The sequence below is a fragment of the Colletotrichum lupini genome, chromosome 8 (assembly GCF_023278565.1).
Source record: "Colletotrichum lupini chromosome 8, complete sequence".
In the NCBI taxonomy this organism is placed as follows: Eukaryota; Fungi; Ascomycota; class Sordariomycetes; order Glomerellales; family Glomerellaceae; genus Colletotrichum; species Colletotrichum lupini.
The window spans coordinates 580936-598184 of record NC_064681.1 but is presented as its reverse complement, the minus strand read 5'-3'; the positions used below and the strand labels follow the sequence as shown (position 1 = coordinate 598184).

The window sequence follows — 17249 nt, the reverse complement described above, 5'->3', positions numbered from 1 at the left end:
CAATGGTTCACTCCGTAACGCTGTCTCGAAGGCCGCTTAGCAATTGAGATTCATGATGAGTAAAATGGGCGAAGAAAGAAAAAAGGAGAACAATAGGAGATTTATAAGTTGCAGGGAAGCCTTTAACCTGTCAAATACTTACACCATCATTCCCAATCTCAGCACTTCGTTTCAATTTCTCGAAAAGTTCCGGCCCTTTACTTTTGCACCAGCACAAAAGATGCAGTTCTTCACCATCATCGCTCTCCTGGTGCCTTTGGCCCTCGCAGAGACCTGGAACCTTTCCGGCACCTGCTCCAACGACCTCACGTGCGAGATCGACGACCAGTACACCAGCCCTACACTGGTCTGCGGTAACCAGAACGGACATTTCTCTGGCGACGGCAACGCAGGAAAGACGGGCTGCGTCCCTGCTGGCACCAAGTGCACTTACGTCTGGACTTGTTAAGCTTTTACATCTACTCGCGTCCAGGTATGTAGGCAGTGTGTTGAGAATAGGAATGAGTGTGGCTGATGGATTTGTTTTGGTAGAGAAAGGAGTGATGGAGCGAAAAAGGTCGCATACTGGGTAGTTTCCATAATTAAAAGTCAACTGTATGAAGTTAATTGAGTTTAAACGTAATGATCTACCGATGAACCGGCGCCGCTCATGGTCCGTGATGTGATCCACTATTCCCGTTTTCTTGACTGCCGTGTGTGTTCCCGGCGCGGGGTACACCCCACTATTCCCGAGGTAACAAACTCCGTGGAATATCCAACCCCCCAGCAACCACCCCAACGTCCACTTGACACATTCTAGAGTCACTTTCAAGTCATCTCATTGCGACGTTACCTTTCAAGCAAGGTGAGCTCCGATATTCCTACACTGCAACGAGCAGTTCTGTTTGAGAACCCCGGCCCTGATGCACAGGTCGTTGTCCGGGAAGATGTCCCAGTCGGAACCCCCGGGCCGTTTGAAGTTCTCGTTCAACTTGACTTCACTGGATTATGGTAAGTTGACAGATGGCTACCTTCATCACTGGTCTCAACATCGCTAACACCATGGCCATCTTTGCAGCGGGTCAGAAGTCCGAGCGCTCCGTGGTTGGGGTGCTTACGATCCCATCCTGGGCCATGAAGGTATCGGCAGAGTCGTGAAATTGGGAGACAACGTCTCAGAGTCACTCCTGAAGAAGAAGGTTGGAGTCAAGTGGCTCTATAGCGCCTGCGGAGAATGTTCCGTATGCGCGCGCGGATTCCCCAATAACTGCTCTAAGCAGCTGAATACCGGCAAGCACCGTCCTGGGACCCTTCAGCGATACGTCGTCGCGGACTCGAGATACTTGACCTTGATACCGGAGGGCTTGAACGACGAGGAGGCAGGACCATTGCTTTGTGCGGGCCTCACGATGATGGGCGCGCTTTCGATGCTGGACAATGACTTATCTCGAGGCGACTGGGTGGTAATCCAAGGCGCCGGAGGAGGGCTCGGTCATCTTGGAGTGCAAATCGCATCTAAGCTAAAGGGCTTCCGTGTCATCGCGGTAGACACGGGAGATGAGAAACGGAAGTACCTGGAGAGTAGAGCGGATGCGTTCATTGACTATGCAACTGAGGACGTGGAAAAGTCGATCATGAGTTTGACCGGGGAGGGAGCTCATGCTATCATCGTTGTTCCCGGTTCAGAGGACGCCTATCGAATCGCGCCAAAGCTCTTGAGGTCTATGGGGACAATCATTTGCGTTGGGCTACCTCGAAATGATTTCGAGTTGCCCATCTCAGTTGCTCAGTGTGCCCTGAAAGGTATGTTCTCTAGCTCTGCACCGCAAGCTCTCAGCGAAGACGAAAGCTAACACCTTCGCACTAGCTCTGACAATCAAGGGTGCCATGGTCGGGACAGAAGATCAAATGACGGAGCTGCTTCAGGCAGCTGAGAAGGGAACGATCCGGGCTTCCATAGACCTTTTATCCTTCTCGCATGTTCCCGAGATCATGACCCAGCTAGAGAAAGGAGAGGTTTCTGGACGGGCCGTGGTCAGTTGTCTCTAAGAGCTACATGCCACTCGTTACCCCGTCAATGCCGTATCATATACCATCATTTATCTTCCAATAAGTAGATGAATCTGCTCTTGAGACGATTCGCTCGAGTCAATATTCTCGCAGATCCACTGAAGAAGTGCAGCGAGCGCTTAGAGTAAATTGAGTCCAACCATTCGGATCGACAAACGGATCGAACCCGCAATCTCTCACAAACCTTGCGGCTTTCCTCCGCCTTTGGTACTGTTTTAATTGGTTTCTTCAGGTAGAAATAAGTAATGATACAGGTTGCGGCGACTGACCTTCTCAACATCTGTTGGTTGTCCCATGTTGGTTTACCGGATATGGAGATGCTCATGCGGGAATCGTACCAACAGGACTTGCATGCCGACCACATGCATAACCATCACGCGCCAAGAGAGGGGTAAAATGTGATGGAAGAATCTTCACAGATATAAATACAATGACGAAGTAAAATGAGAGAACTTGACGCATTGTCTTCGTTTCACCCCACATCACGCTTCCTCACTTAGAACGCGACGAAGATGGCACCTTCTCCGCCCAAATCCTCTCCGAAGTCATCGACGAACTCGCCCCCAAATGATGGCGATGATACTATCGACGCTATTATTCCAGATGAGGTCTTTCCAAGACATTGAATCTTTTCTGAGAGCGGTTGTTAACCATGAGCTCAGATCAACGACGAGGACGCCTCAACAATTGGACCCGTGAGTTCAGCTTCAAGATCAAGCCCGGTTATGAGGAGCAGATGGATGACGACTTTTTCAGAGCGTCGCATCCTCCAGTACGAGCGTAAGCAGTTCGATTCTCGACTACCGCATAGAGAACGGACGCACGTATCACAAGTACAAAGACGGCAGTGAGTTCCGCATCGCACTAAACTTGAGAGTGTATCTCCGGCTCACACAAGTAGAATATGCACTTCCCAATGATGAACGGGAGCTTGATAGACTTGGTACGAAGCGCAACTCAACCATCGCCTTCTGGGACTAACCCAGGCGACCCCGCAGACCTGTCACACAATCTCTTTCTCATGACCTTTGACAACAAACTCGGAACAGCCCCGCCGAATGCCGCTGACTCTAGGGTCCGTCGCGTCCTTGATATCGGCACAGGCACGGGCATTTGGGCAGTCGACTTTGGCGATGAGCATCCCGAGGCTGAGGTAAGCTCGACTGCAGCGGGAATTTTCATGGTCTGACATCTTCCTTACTCTCATCTCAGGTTCTCGGAGTCGATCTGTCTGCCACATGGCCCACTTAGTGCAATTCCCACGTCTTCTTTCTCGTAGGGCAAGTAGCTGATCGCAAGTAGCACCCCTCCCAATGTCCGCTTCGAGATTGACGACGTCGAGGACACTTGGACGTTTTCTCGGCCGTTTGATTACATCCACAGTCGCGTCATGACCTCGTCGGTCAAGAGCTGGGAAGATTTCATCCGCGAGTGCTTCGAGTGAGTTTTCCATCGCTGCTCATCCACAGCAGCGGGCGGAAGCTAAGGAATGACATCCAGACACCTTAGCCCCGGGGGATACCTCGAGCTGAACGAAATCGATCCCTGCCCTCTGTCCGACGACGGCACCCTCCAAGAGACGTCCGCAGTCATCAAGTCGGTCCGCATGCTAGAACAGGCTGCTAACATCTTCGGTCGCCCTTACCACACCGCGCAAGCACTCCAAGAGACTCTGACAAAAGTCGGCTTCGAGGATGTGACTGTACAGAGATTCAAGTGGCCGACGAACCCTTGGCCGCGAGATGCCCGTCATAAGGAGCTTGGGATCTGGACCCACGAGAATCTGGTTGCCGGCTGGGAGGGCTTCTGCATGGCACCTTTTACCAGGGCCCTGAATTGGTCTAGGGAGGAGGTCATGATTCTCATGATGCAGGTGCGCAAGGAGTTTAGCGATCGGAGCATTCATGCGTACTTCCCGGTGTAAGCTTTCAACTCGCTTCGTGCTTTCAGTTCCTTGGCTAATGGTGGCAGCCATTCCATCTACGCTAGGAAGCCTGCCGGGCCAGCTTCAGCATGAGGTATGAATAAGTATAAATGGATGGGAGAGCTGTCATAAGAGGACTTTCTAATTCAGCAACGTGCATTCTTGATCCACAAGGATAAGGTCACTGAAGGCGTCCTCAAGGCTGTCAATTGAGGGGAGCGTCCTATCATAACCAACGGAGACCATCTCATGCCCCCGACATGATGTCTCCGAACAAATAGTGTCTTTCAATTCCCTTCGTCTCTGGAGGTATATTCGTAGCTTATGCTTAGAGGACGGTCAGTGATCGGGAGGGAGATCCGGTGTCCGGCGTTCGGCGTCCCGGTGCGGCCAGATCAATTCTCAGCCGCCAGAAATTTTCTCAAGCACCATCTCGCAGCGGAACGACCAGTACGAGCCATTCAGCCGACTGTCGTGGTGGGACATAAGCTTTGGCGCCGTTGGTCTCGTAGAACGGAGCCCGCTCGTAATTTATATGCGGTCGTATCAATGCATCGCGTACCTATAAAGCAAATTGACCAAGCGGCTGAGAAAGACCTTTCGAAACGAGATGGAGGTCGGTGTTTGGCTATTAGTAGATACGCTCACAATGTATTTTATTACGATGCCCCAAATTCCCTGCATACTCAAGTGCGTTTCTCGCGGAAGCTAAAGTGTTAAAACTCCTCAAAGGACTTCCATGTAATGTCAAAGATCCGTCATCAAAGCTTCATCTCCACAAGCATTTGATGGAGATGGCCTTCATGTCATAAGGTCTCAACAGCATATCAACGCCTAATGCTATCTCTGCAGTATCTCTCTACACCATTGTCGACATCACAAACTCAGTGTTGAATACTTTTCTTGACTACGATCACGCGCGGAATCAATCACAAGTCCACAATTACGCTACATTAACCCCTTCAAGCTCAGCCACAGACACCATCCCCAACATCTGTCAAACTTACCTCCGTTCCAGCCTAAGTCTAGCCTCCCGGCCCGGATCTCGCTTCACGCCGTGCAGTGTACTGCGTAAGCGGGAACCCTCCGGCCCCGAGCACCGTCCACCACCGTCGGCGACTCCGGTACACCAGGGATGACCGTCGTAGGCAGTCGCGTCGCATACCTCTCATCAAAGCAGAGCCTCAACCCATTCATCCATACTTTCACCTCCCCCGCCCCTCTGTCCTCCTTACGTAACCCATATATCCCGGGTGCGACTTATACTTTTACGTACAAATTTCGTCTTCCGTAGTCTTGGAGCGAGGTACTGAAGTCGGGTGTCATCGGCTTCAAGCACCCTACCTCTGACATGACACTAGCGCATCAACGACCGTCACGGGATATTACCATAACAACGAAGATGTCAAATTTCTTGGAATATTCAGAACCATAGGAAGAAAAGGCCAAAAAAGCTATCATAATATGTGCCATCATGATGGTAGACAAGTGGGTTGAAAACAGAAACCCCCATAACCATGCAATTAACCCCAATGTAACCCGCAGACCTCTGTAAACGCCATGTCGAACACAAGATGCTCCCCAAAAGGAAAACGAAAAAGAACCGTAGCGATACAGTCCGCACTTCCTCTCAATGCAGCGTCGCCCTTACACCATCACCTCGAATGCGTCTAGTCCACACCCGTGAGCATGCAAATCCCCGACGCGCATCCCCTTCACAACGGAGCGAAGAGCACAACCCCATCACCGTGCATTCAACACACCAAGCAACCCAAACCACTCACTTACGCCTCATCATCCCTCTTCCCCTCCCTCTTAGTCGCATACATGTGAAACTGCCCAAAAATCACAAAATCCTCCACCATCGTGCCCAACGACCCCAACAACCACGGCAGCGCGTTGAGCAAATACGCCCGGTCCTGCTTGAACGCAACAAGACTCGCGCCGTACGTCAGGTTCCCCGTAAGCGACAACAAGAAAAACAGCAGCGCGAGCCCCTCGCAAGACTTTTCCCTGTAATTCTTGATAATCTGCGGGATGCGCGCGCAGAGGTAGCACACGGCGCTAAAGTAGCCCAGCGCGAGACCAATCTTCTCCCAGGTGCCGTCCGCCGCGGCGGGGGAACCCGCGCCCGCACCGGCGTCGCTGTCGGGGGCGTCCCACGCGCCGACCTTGTAGGAGAGGAACCAGCCCGCCGCGCCGACGAGGTATACCGCGAGGATGCTCAGGGTGTTGTGGAGCCAGGGGTTGCTGTCGGGCGTCTCGTCCTCGCCGGTGACCATCTTGCGCAGGGGGTCGAGCGAGCTCTCCTCGTGGTGGGCGTGACGGCGCTGCGAGCCGGGGAGACCGGCCGCCGCGGACGAGCTACGGCGGCGCTGTGCCGAGTTTGAGAGGAGGGGTTCATCTTCCCGTGCTTCGGTCGGGTTCGCGCCGGTGGCGGTGACGGGCGCGGAGGAGCGGCGGCGGGAGGATGCGCGGCGGGCGTTCTTGGTGTTGTAGTAGACGCATTGGGAGATTAGGACGAGGTCGGCGAAGCAGAAGTAGCTTGCGAGGGCGACGGCCGTCGGAGCGAGGTGGGTGAAGAGAGCGCCTGGAGGGGTGGTTGTTAGTGGGAGCACGCGCCAAAAGGTTAAATTTTTTTCATGGCGTTAAGCAGTGTTGGCGTTGGTGGTTGGAGAAATTTTCGGTATGACAAGAGACGCATATTTTTTCTTGGAGAAGGGTAGCGGTGTGGGAGAAACTCGCGAGGCGCAGATAACATGGACCATTGGCAAAAGCACAAGGAAAAAAGAGTGAGGAGCTGGGAAGGTAATGTTTTCTGCGTACCCATGAGATTCGTCACGTCGCCGATCAACCAGATGATCAAGAAGCCCATGGACAAGCCATCAGCGCTTTGCGACTTGTAGTTTGTGAGAAGCTGGGGAAGCTATTTTGTGTAGATAAGGATGGTCAGTCTACTTGGACAGAAAAAGCAGGCAAAAAGAGTCGTGATCCGAGGTCGCGTGACCTTCGCGAACAGAGAGAGGGACGTACGAGAAGACATATCCACGCGGTCAAGCTAATGCTGCCAAAGATTCCCGACAGGGCCTCTTCGACTTTCGGCGTGGACGATAAGGCGGCAAAGGCCGTAACCGCGACGGAAGCCATTGTGTGTGTATTTTCGATATGCGACCTTGGTGAAGCTCACGATAACAAACGTGAAAGAAAGGTGAAAAGGACGGGTAAGAAGAGCCGCAGCGACAGATAGGTTTTGGGGGAAGCTCTTCTCTCTTGTGCCGTTCCTCGGTCAGGTGGGCTTAGGAATGGGGTCAAGTGGGATGGTTTTCTTCGATGGAGAGTCACGCAGACAAGACATTGTTGGTGCGGCACGGGTAGAGGGGACTGATAGCGTCCACATTTCGTCCAATCCGATTTCAGCATTCTGCTTTTCCCCCGTTATCGCATTCCTTATCGCCTACCGCAACCGATAAGAGACCCCTGCCGCCGCATGACATAACCAAAAGACCAAGAACGACCTTGGCGTCGTGGAGTGTGGGCTGACGAAGAGAGCAATTAGTGGGGGCGGGTTGAGCATCCAGCAAGGGTCCCTCCAGGAAAACTTGGAAAGAATTTGGCGGGCAGAGCGGGTTGACCGCCGCAAAGGTCCTATTTTCGGAGGGGCCCAATGACGGAGAAAATGGTCGAGCTGAGAGAGTTGCGCCAATGAAGAGTCCTGATTTGGTCATCTCAACCTGCTGAAGCTGTCACTGTCGCTGACACCCTGGGCTTATGTAATTCTTCCAAGACGCTTCTGCGCATTTGCATCTGCAATATCGAGATGAACCGTTCGCATGGCCCAGATAACATGCTCGAATGCATGCAGCGCGAGGCGTCACCCAAAGTCTAACCATCTGCCTCCAATCACAGGAGCAGAGGCACACCGAACGATCAGATAGGCTGAAATTCCGCATTCCAGCAGTCACCGGACATCCGCCAATCGTCAGCATTCCCCTCCCAAGTGGTGTTTCACGTGGTTCCCCCCGTGCACCGCCATGATTCGCCCTCCGTGGCTGAGGCGGCACCGGGTGTGGATGGTCACGGACGAGCACCCCGGCGCAGGCGTTCCTCGGCCAACTCACCTCTGCCGGGCGCCTACACCAGCGGCCCGCTCAGCGCCAGTCATCCGTGTTGACGTTAACCTGGAAGGTAACGTGAGCTGGCGTGCATCGCTCCCGTCCCCAAAACCGGCGACCCGACCACGCGTCAAGCTCCCATATAACCGCGCGTCCGTCCTGTTTCCCGTCTAGCTTGTCGTCATTCAGTCAAATTGACGGACTCAAATTATAGTCCTAAAACAGTGAAGCCTAATCGCACCTCAGTGCATACCAACTCACCAATAAGAATCGCAAGCCATCATGAGGCTTTCGGGCACTGTCGCACTGCTCGGTGCATCGCTGCACGGGGTTGCTGCATGGGGAAGTATGTCATAAATTCCCTGCATCCACGATAGCTTCAAAATGGCCCTGAGCTGCAAAGTGTCTCGAGTTGCCTCGCTGACCGACTTGACTTACCAGGTCTGGGTCACATTGCGACTGCGTATCTAGCCAGCCACTTTGTCGCCAACACAACCGAAGTCTTCTTCCAGGACCTGCTGCGTAATGATTCCGAGCACTACCTTGCCGGCGTCGCCACTTGGGCTGATACGATCCGGTACACGCGCTGGGGACACTTCACCGGGCCCTTCCACTTTATCGACGCCAAAGATAGTCCGCCCGACTATTGCGGCGTCGACCTCGAGCGGGATTGCAAAGACCAAGGCTGCGTTGTGACGGCACTCGCAAACTACACCGCCCGGTCTCTGGATCCCAAGCTGAGCGGGTGGGAACGCAACCAGGCGGCGAGGTTCGTCGTGCACTTCATCGGTGACATGCACCAGCCTCTCCACAACGAAGATGTGGCCCGGGGAGGCAACGGCATCCACGTTAAGTGGCAGGGTTCCGATTACAACCTCCACCACGTCTGGGACAGCTCCATTGCCGAAAAGCTGATAGGAGGCTCTCGTCGGAGGCCCTACGACAACGCGAAGAAATGGGCGGATGAGCTTGCTGACGAGGTCAAGACTGGAAAGTTTGCTGCGCAAAAGGCAGAGTGGCTGAAGAGTCTGGACTTCAACAACGTCAACGCTACCGGCCTAGAGTGGGCGAGAGAGGGAAACGCTTTCGTTTGCACCCATGGTATGTTGAATCCCGAGCCATCGGCGACCCCCCACAAACCGGAAGGGCGACGTCAAAACTGACTCTTGTATTAGTATTCCCAGAGGGGCCGCGAGCTATTGTCGGCCAAGAACTTAGCGGCGAGTACTTCCAAAAGGCGGCACCTGTGATTGAGCTTCAGGTCGCCCGCGCGGGTGTGAGAATGGCTGCTTGGCTGGACCTCATCGCCGCGGCATACCAAGACCTGGCGAAGACGGCCGAACCTGTCATGGAAGACTTGTAAGATTATGAGATGAGACGCCAAGCATGTTGCGCTGTTTGCTCCGCGCGCGACTTTCTGTACAAGACCCTCGTTTATCACACAGCAAAATGTGTTTTGATGCAGTGAAAGCTTGGCCCTGCCGGGGTCCTCTGTGTGTATTTGATTTCGTGACTTAGAGCCTAGTCGCAAACATCTCTGGATGCCAAGCTAGTGTAATGACATGATCAATGACGAGACGAGGCTCACCTTGGGCTCATCTGCCGTCGTAGTGCTAAAGATCGTGACAGCTGCCATGCGGCAGCTCACAGACTTGTCAAGTTGCCTTGGGTAGGAGACTCGGAATAATGTTGATCACACTGGTCGCGACACATTCTTGGCCGGGCCTTCGTCAGCAAAGAGTGTGCCTGCAATGGCTGAGGCGGCCCAGTTTGATTCACATGGAAGAGCTGTTTCCCAGAGGCGTAGTCGGCAAACATTACCTGGCAACGAGAAAGTGGCGTGACTTGAACGCATTTCCCTTCTCGCGGTGGAGAATTTGGAATCAGGCTAAGAACGGGTTGGAGGTCTAGCCGTGACGGCAAAGGACAGCAATTGGGATGATAGGTGACGTCTGACAAGTGAAGTTCGATGACAGCCCTTGCCGGGGGTCCGAGAGCAGCCCGGCGAGCAATACATCCAAGGAGATTGGATGCCGGAGGAAGCGCATCCTGTGTGCATGTCAGTGGACACAACGGGATTGGCACGGGTTCTGCATCTCAAGTTTGCGATGACGGTTCAACCGAGCTGGGTGACTGGGGTCGTGGGCGAGCGTGGTTACCGTAGTGCAGGCAATGAGCGACGATAGATAGCGCAAGGCGTTTGCCTCTGTGACAGTCGACGGGTTTCAACTCGTCTTCCCGAGCTGGGATGAAAGGCAGGTCTGCATGCCGGATCCGAGGAGAATGCCTGCGAGTTGAAGATGAAGACGAGGTTGCGCCGTTGGCTCAAGTGACAAATGGACGGAAGTCGAGGTGAACCTGTTTCACCATTGGGTTTTTGGCACAGGCTTCAAACTCAGCCTCGTGTCGCAGGATGGTGCGCCTCCTTGGCGCGAGTGGAGATTCGCGACAGGGGCGCTGCACACACTAACACTCTCACTCCACGAGTCCACCGCAAGCAACCCCGGTGGCTCGGATCCAGATAAGGGAAGATTGATGACAAGCCCTTTAATTGATGTTGGAATTGGATGGCATCTCAGGGGGGAAACAATCTGCTCGTTTACGGGATCTCGGAAGGGATGAGACGAATATGGGGGAGGCGTCGGCTGTGGTGCCGGTCATTCGGGTGCGTCTATGGAAATTCGAGGTTTCGCCAGGTGATCTTTTGCGATGCAGCTTCAAGCATCAAGCCGTAGAGCCGTGCCGTTCGTTTCCAGGCGCAGGCGAGGCCGCGAAGGCATCATCATGTGGTGCCGTGGGCCGTGGGTGCCGCATTCGAGTGTCAATCGGCGAGAAGACAGTCCGTACCCATCAAAAGATCCGGCACAGTCATCCACACGATGTGGTATCAGTGGGATCCGTAAGTAAAAGTAGAAGTTTGGATGGCGGGATCAAGACCGAGCATATGTTTCCAACGGTGACAATGGCGGATCTGTCAGTGCAGTGAGCAAAACGTTGTAGGGCAACTTTAGGTGTGGACGATCAATAGCATTAAACTCAGCGTCGTTTGCAAAATGTCCGACAATTGGCAGCCCAGAAAGGAAAGTTCTCGACTCAAGCACTTGGGTTGACAGCAGAAAATGGTAGACGAGATGAAAATCGAAACCGTCATCTCATGGATAAGCATCTCGCGCACTAGGGTTGGCCATGAGGAAGATCAGATTAACCTTTTGCTCGGATGGCTGATGCAGGACTGGCCGATTATCCAACGAGCGAGGTGGCAAGGGGGGAAGGGGTGAACTCGGTGCAAGGTGGTGGTGGGAGGTTGGTTGGTGTCGCCGTTGACGGTTGGGGTGGCAGATATCTAAGGATTCGGTGGACAATGACATGGGAGAGAAGAAGGGGGAGGGGGAAAAGACTCGAGGGTCGAGGTGAAGCAACACCTTTGACAAGGGACACCCCTTCCCCCTGCAATTCTTCCAGGGCTGCGGTGGTGGGGCGGGTTTCTGGCGGGCGGGATGCTAAGGACAACCTTAAACGTGGTAAGAGGGGATGAGATAATCAACCTTTCCCGTTTTGGTGACCCAAGTGGAGTCATGGATCTCCACGGGTCTTGGGCCGCTGCAGGTACCGAGTGTAAACGGCGCTTGGCACTCCTGCTGGGACGTGGAAGGTGCCCTCCTCTCACTTCACCACGCTTCCCTTCCAGTTGCAATTGGAAGTGTCCGGAACGATACATGTAGATAAGTTAAGTTACGTACCTAGGTAGGTACGTGCCTCCGTTTTGATCTTGGAATGGAAGGTGAGGCACCAGTGGAAAGGAGATGGCGCACCTTCCAATCCCACAGTTCCGTAGGTAGGTAGGTAGGGAGTAGTGTCTTTCTCGATTCCTTTGCGCACCTTCCATTTTCTTGCATTACCCCATCCATCAAGTACGAACACTGCTCGACTCCTCCTTCGACAACTTCATGGGTTTCCTTGGCACTCAACGTTTGACGGGAGGAAGATCATCCCCGAAGCTCCAACCGCAGTAAGGTACGGTGGACCACACCGACAAGTTCAAGTTTTTTTTTCTTTTCCCCCTTTCCCTCGCCTACTCACCCTGGAAACCCCTTTGCTGCTCGCCCTCTTTTCTCAAACCGACAATCGACGGTACCGTGACCGGTCATCCCAGGGGGCCTTGCCGTCATCCGAACTTGCCGAATAACAGATTAAGTTTATTGGATGTTTGATGCCATCATTACTGCGCGCCCGCTGCTGACCTTGGTTTTCCGCTCGCTTCGCCAACTCCACATTCCGACCAGCAACGCCAACGTACATATCCTAGGTACTCCGTATACGAGGTGCTTCTCGTTTGCTTCCACATTCTGCAAAACGGCAGAAAAGTCAACTAGGTTTTTGGATGGACTCCGCCGCCCTTCCGACAAAAAGCCTCCGTGCACTTCTGGCCAAGTACATACATGATACGAGGCATTCGCTCGCGATGCAGACGAGGCACACGATACACTATCCCACCCTTATCTGCGGGACGGATTCCATAAGGGCAAGCTTTGAAGTGGAACGAAATGCAGTGGAGTTGATGCGTTGCATTTCGCTCACCGGAATTAGACGGGCGCTTCCATTCTCATGCGCAATTGCAGACACGAACTGATCGATGGGTAGAACCGCCAGAACCGATGGTCGACTGGCAATGTTAATGTTCTGTTGTAGCTGGCCAGCGGTCGCACTAGCACGGCATGTCTCACCCGTCTAAACGGTCCGTTGCCAATCATCCACATTGCCGCTTTCTCCCGGCCAAGCTTGAGACCGTTGTCGTGTCGCTGGTACCCGCAGAAGCAGCGTGGAAAAGAAACACAGCACGGCTCGGGGGATCTTCAAGCGGTAACGTCAATCAAGAGAACCCCATCACGAACATGATGATGTGTGTGCGCTGTCAGCAAACAGCACCAGCTTTGCCTCTGCGTGGCCAGTCTTGGCGTTAATACAGGCGTGCCAGGCCTCTCAGGAAAGCCAGCGTCCGGAGGCAAATCATGGCCGATCCTCAAAGGCTTAGCATGAGGAGCTAAACCCATGACGACTCATGGCTCAAGAGCCAAAATCAATTGCATACGCATCCGCAGTTCGGTGTGCCATTTGTCTCGACAGGGTGCGGCTCTCACACATCGGTCCACTACGTGCCTAAGTATCAACGGTCCGTGGGAAATACGGATGGATAGATGCTTGTCCTGACGGACGTTGGCCTAACGGTTACAAACCTGCCAGCTGATGAGTGCAACTTGACGTGCGACAGTGCAGGCATCGAGGAGCGAACTGCCAGTTTTGCCAATGCTCCAGGGAAATTAGGACGGAGGAGGCTTCGCTCAGATAGCCAGCAATCGAGCATTTGCGGGTAGTTGTGGAGAGAAGGCGCCTCACAAACTCACCTTGGTGCGGTCGGTATCTTGGACGGTGACAATACGTTGGTCGAGTACGGCGACGAGGCACTCCGTAAAGTGCCGCGCTTAAGAGACGGCAAGGACACGAAAATGTCGTCCAGTGTCTCGTTTCGCTTCATCGACGCCTCGGGCGAAACGCCATTTGCCTGATGTGCCGGACAGCAGGCCCCGCCATTGGCTCGCTAAGCCGCGCCGGGGCCAAGTGGGGACTCCATGACCCCATTCTGCGACGACAGGAGCCGCATCAGACCTTCCCAGACCTCGCGACGGCACAAGCCACCACCGGACGAGGGGGGTTCCTTCCAACTACCTTATCCTTACCCTTGCCATACCTTACCCTTACCTTACTGCGTAGCGTAGTCTCTTACTGTCGTCCACATCTGGTGCCAACAACCTTTTTTCTTTGCCTCGCATCTTGAACCCCTACCAATACTTGTGTGGTAGAGTGGTAGATACCTGCCACAGGGACTAGAGACACCACACTGACGTTACCCGAGCCGCCCTGTTCGACTCAACTTCGTTACCTGCCATCCTGAAGAAGTCGGGAACTGTCCGTCAAGGGTGCCCACCCTCTCCCGGTCTGGGACAACGACATCCCCTGCTCATCTGTAGCTTGTCTCTCTTTTTTCTATCCGTCTACTCCGTACACTACGTAGTAGTCCGTTCCTTACACTACGGAGACTCTTCATACACTACGCCTCTGACCAACATCTTTGTCGCCGTTCCCGTCCCATCCATGCAGCTAAACTCGACCACCCCTGCCAAAGCTCAGATCTCTATTCTCCCGTCTCTTCACTCAACCCCCCGATCCATCATCCCTACTCTTCCTCCTCCTACTTTCTCGGAGCCTGGAGGCGTCTGCCCTTGTCAACTAGTTGTCGCACACCATCTCATCAGACAGATGCTACCTACCTAGTCTCTTTGTCCCTCTCTCTCTCTCTCTCTCTCATCCCTCGACGGTCACCTTCTCATAGAGAGCTGACAGACCCTCATCACCTTTTTCCCACCCCCTGGTTCGTCACCCACTGCGGGCCTGCCAATTGCCCGCACGGGGATCAGATGCTAAGCAGCATCCATGTACTCACACCCCCGGCCAACAGTGTGAGCCGTGTACTATCCGTAAGGTATACTCAGTAGTATGGTGTATGGCTAGGTACTAGGTAGTCTGCAGACGGGCTCCTGTCAGCCCTTGTCTCCTCCTTCTTCTCCTCCTCTCCCATCTCCCCTGCGCCGCGTTTTGGACTCGTGGAGACGATTCCTCCCCCCCAAGCCGTCATGGAGCCTGTCTCCGTTCATACGACCCCTTGGTCGAACCGGCACCAGCCTGCAACCACAGCCCTGTGCATATAAGACTTGAAAGCTTGGCACTGATCGCATATTTGTCTCGGCCTCTCCCTTCTTAATCCCCAGCAGCGCTCAGTCTCGATCATTCTTTTCGCCTTCCACCCTTTACTTTTATTTCCATTCATCCTGTTGCCTCACGCTGGGAGTGTGTCTTCACATTCATTCATTCATTTCTTTTCAGCTTGTGCTACGTATTCAGGTGTCTGTGACCGTTCCTTTCGTACTCTACTCTTGTTCGCTCCTCGGTCTGGAACCAACCCCTTTCGAACGACAATCTAGTATTTTATTGATAGCGACTCGGTCGACAACTCCCTCGGATTTACCCCCAACGATCAACAAGAAAGAGACAAGATGCAGATTCAAAAGCTCATCACTGCCCTCGCGGGCATGGCCGTCGTCGCCGAGGCCTCCGTCGCCTTCCTCGATGCCTCGCCTTTGAGCGCCGCCCTCGCCAAGCGTCAACAACGTGGTGGTAACCGTGGTGGACAGGGCGGAAACCAAGGTGGAAACGCAAACCAGGGTGGAAATGCCAACGCTGGTAACGGAGCTCTGTGTTTGCAAACGAACGCGGTGCAAAAGGGTTCGCAGCAGGCCGGACAGCCCAACGCCCAACAGGCCAACTCGAAGACGTGAGTATTGACACATACACGGCACAGGCAACCCCCGAAACGCGCTAACCTACTGCCTTGCAGCGACAATGCCAACTTCATCAACATTTGCTCCGGTTCTACCCTCACCGATGGTGAGCAGAAGACTGGCGGTTCCTGCAACGGTATCCCCATGGGCAAGATCCCCGCCCAGACCAAGATGGTGTCTACCGTCATCAACAATCCCCCTCACAACGGCAACATCCAGGCCAACCAGGACTTTGATGTCGAGCTCAAGGTTAACAACCTGCAAGCCGGTTCCTTCACTGACGCTCAGTCTACCTACTACTCGGCTCCCCAGGATCTTAGCGGCGGCGGTACCATTATCGGCCACGTTCACGTCACTGTTCAGGATATGGGTAACTCCTTGACGCCCAACACTCCCCTGGATGCTTCCAAGTTTGTCTTCTTCAAGGGCATCAACGATGCCGGCGATGGCAATGGTAACCTGAAGGCCACCGTCACTGGAGGTCTCCCCGCCGGAAACTACCGCGTCTGCACCATGTCTAGTGCCTCCAACCATCAGCCCGTTCTGATGCCCGTCGCTCAGCGTGGTGCCCAGGATGACTGCAACAAGTTCACCGTTGGTGGAAACGGCGGCGGCGGCAACAACAACGGAGGTGGCAACAACGGCGGCAACGCTGCCAACGGAGGCAACGCTGCCAACGGAGGCAACGCTGCCAACGGAGGCAACGCTGCCAACGGAGGCCAGCAGAGTAAGTCGACCAGTGATACTTCAATGTTTCGTTGATGTACTAACGGATACAAGACAACAACCAGGGCGGAGCTGCCCGTGGAGGTAAGCAAGCCGGAGGCAGACAAGGCGCCGGCGCTGCTGCAGGCGGTGCTGCAGGAGGTGCCGGTCGCGGCGGTGCTGGACGAGGCGCTGGTCAAGGTAATGCTCAAGCAACACCTCAGAACCCCCCTCAAGGATTTCCAAACACACAGTTCCCAGGCCAATTCCCCGGCCAATTTCCTCAATTCCCTGGAAGCGCACCCCCTGGACAGGCCACAGCACAACTCCAGACCGGAAACACACAGGGAGCTCCCAATGCTAACAACTCCGGCCAGGACGGGGACGCCGCCAGTAATTCGGAGAAGGCGACGGCGACTCCTTCGGTAGACCCGGCGGCAGCGACGCCAACGCCCACCCAGGGCGGAGGTGCCTCCAACAATGGCAAGGCCAACAGCAATGGATCCGGACAGAACGGCAACGGTAACACTTCTTCTGGATCTGGCAAGGGAGGCGCGACGTCGAACGCTATCGGCGGAATCGCGGCCCCGGCGGTCTCGGACTCTGGCGATAGCAGCCGACCATTCTCCGTCAATGGCAACTCGTTCGTTTCCAAGGCCAATGCGGCGCAGCGTGCTTGCGATGTTCAACGGAATGCCTGTTTCAATGCTTTCAACGGTGGAAAGTTGAACGGGGTCACCACGGCCGACTGTGATGCCCAGGTTCAGACCTGCATCCAGGAGCTCTCATAATCGGAATGCCTTTCGACGACAAGGACGACAAACAACCGAGGGATTATTGGGATATGCACGCGCGCGCTGATACGGACAACACGGGCCTTTTACATCACATACAACGACAAGTCTCCATGCTTTTGGGTTCACCCGGGTCGCCAAAAAGTGTTCTGGTGTTTTTTCTGTTTTTAATTTCTTGGGGTTGTTATATTCTACACGAACTGGCAGGAGGTTATTAGATGAGCAGGTTGGCGTGGATGGTTTTTTCTTTTGTTTGATGAAAACCAGCGCT

General features: G+C 54.1%; 5 protein-coding genes across 5 annotated transcripts; 3 read left to right on the top strand and 2 right to left on the bottom strand.

Annotated features, from left to right (window-relative positions):
• Nucleotides 1–220: 220 nt before the first annotated feature.
• On the top strand, nt 221–3973 carry CLUP02_14668 (alcohol dehydrogenase; the record flags this gene model as incomplete). The annotated part of the gene is made up of 10 exons (XM_049293595.1): nt 221–443; nt 879–990; nt 1058–1782; nt 1847–2013; nt 2550–2657; nt 2712–2744; nt 2806–2896; nt 3099–3202; nt 3338–3489; nt 3559–3973. The coding sequence occupies 10 exons, from the start codon at nt 221–223 to the stop codon at nt 3971–3973; spliced, it is 2130 nt and encodes a 709-aa protein (XP_049150741.1).
• Nucleotides 3974–5757: 1784 nt separating this feature from the next.
• CLUP02_14667 (uncharacterized protein) lies at nt 5758–7120 on the bottom strand (the record flags this gene model as incomplete). Its single annotated transcript, XM_049293594.1, has 3 exons — nt 5758–6563; nt 6800–6899; nt 7007–7120. The coding sequence occupies 3 exons, from the start codon at nt 7118–7120 to the stop codon at nt 5758–5760; spliced, it is 1020 nt and encodes a 339-aa protein (XP_049150740.1).
• A 36-nt stretch (nt 7121–7156) lies between these two features.
• CLUP02_14666 (uncharacterized protein) lies at nt 7157–7698 on the bottom strand (the record flags this gene model as incomplete). The annotated part of the gene is made up of 2 exons (XM_049293593.1): nt 7157–7354; nt 7432–7698. 2 exons carry the CDS (start codon nt 7696–7698, stop codon nt 7157–7159), a joined length of 465 nt encoding a protein of 154 aa, XP_049150739.1.
• Nucleotides 7699–8004: 306 nt separating this feature from the next.
• On the top strand, nt 8005–9448 carry CLUP02_14665 (S1/P1 Nuclease; the record flags this gene model as incomplete). The annotated part of the gene is made up of 4 exons (XM_049293592.1): nt 8005–8158; nt 8354–8431; nt 8527–9186; nt 9261–9448. 4 exons carry the CDS (start codon nt 8005–8007, stop codon nt 9446–9448), a joined length of 1080 nt encoding a protein of 359 aa, XP_049150738.1.
• Nucleotides 9449–14774: 5326 nt separating this feature from the next.
• On the top strand, nt 14775–16975 carry CLUP02_14664 (uncharacterized protein; the record flags this gene model as incomplete). The annotated part of the gene is made up of 4 exons (XM_049293591.1): nt 14775–14783; nt 15123–15472; nt 15536–16206; nt 16260–16975. The coding sequence occupies 4 exons, from the start codon at nt 14775–14777 to the stop codon at nt 16973–16975; spliced, it is 1746 nt and encodes a 581-aa protein (XP_049150737.1).
• Between the last annotated feature and the right edge of the window lie 274 nt (nt 16976–17249).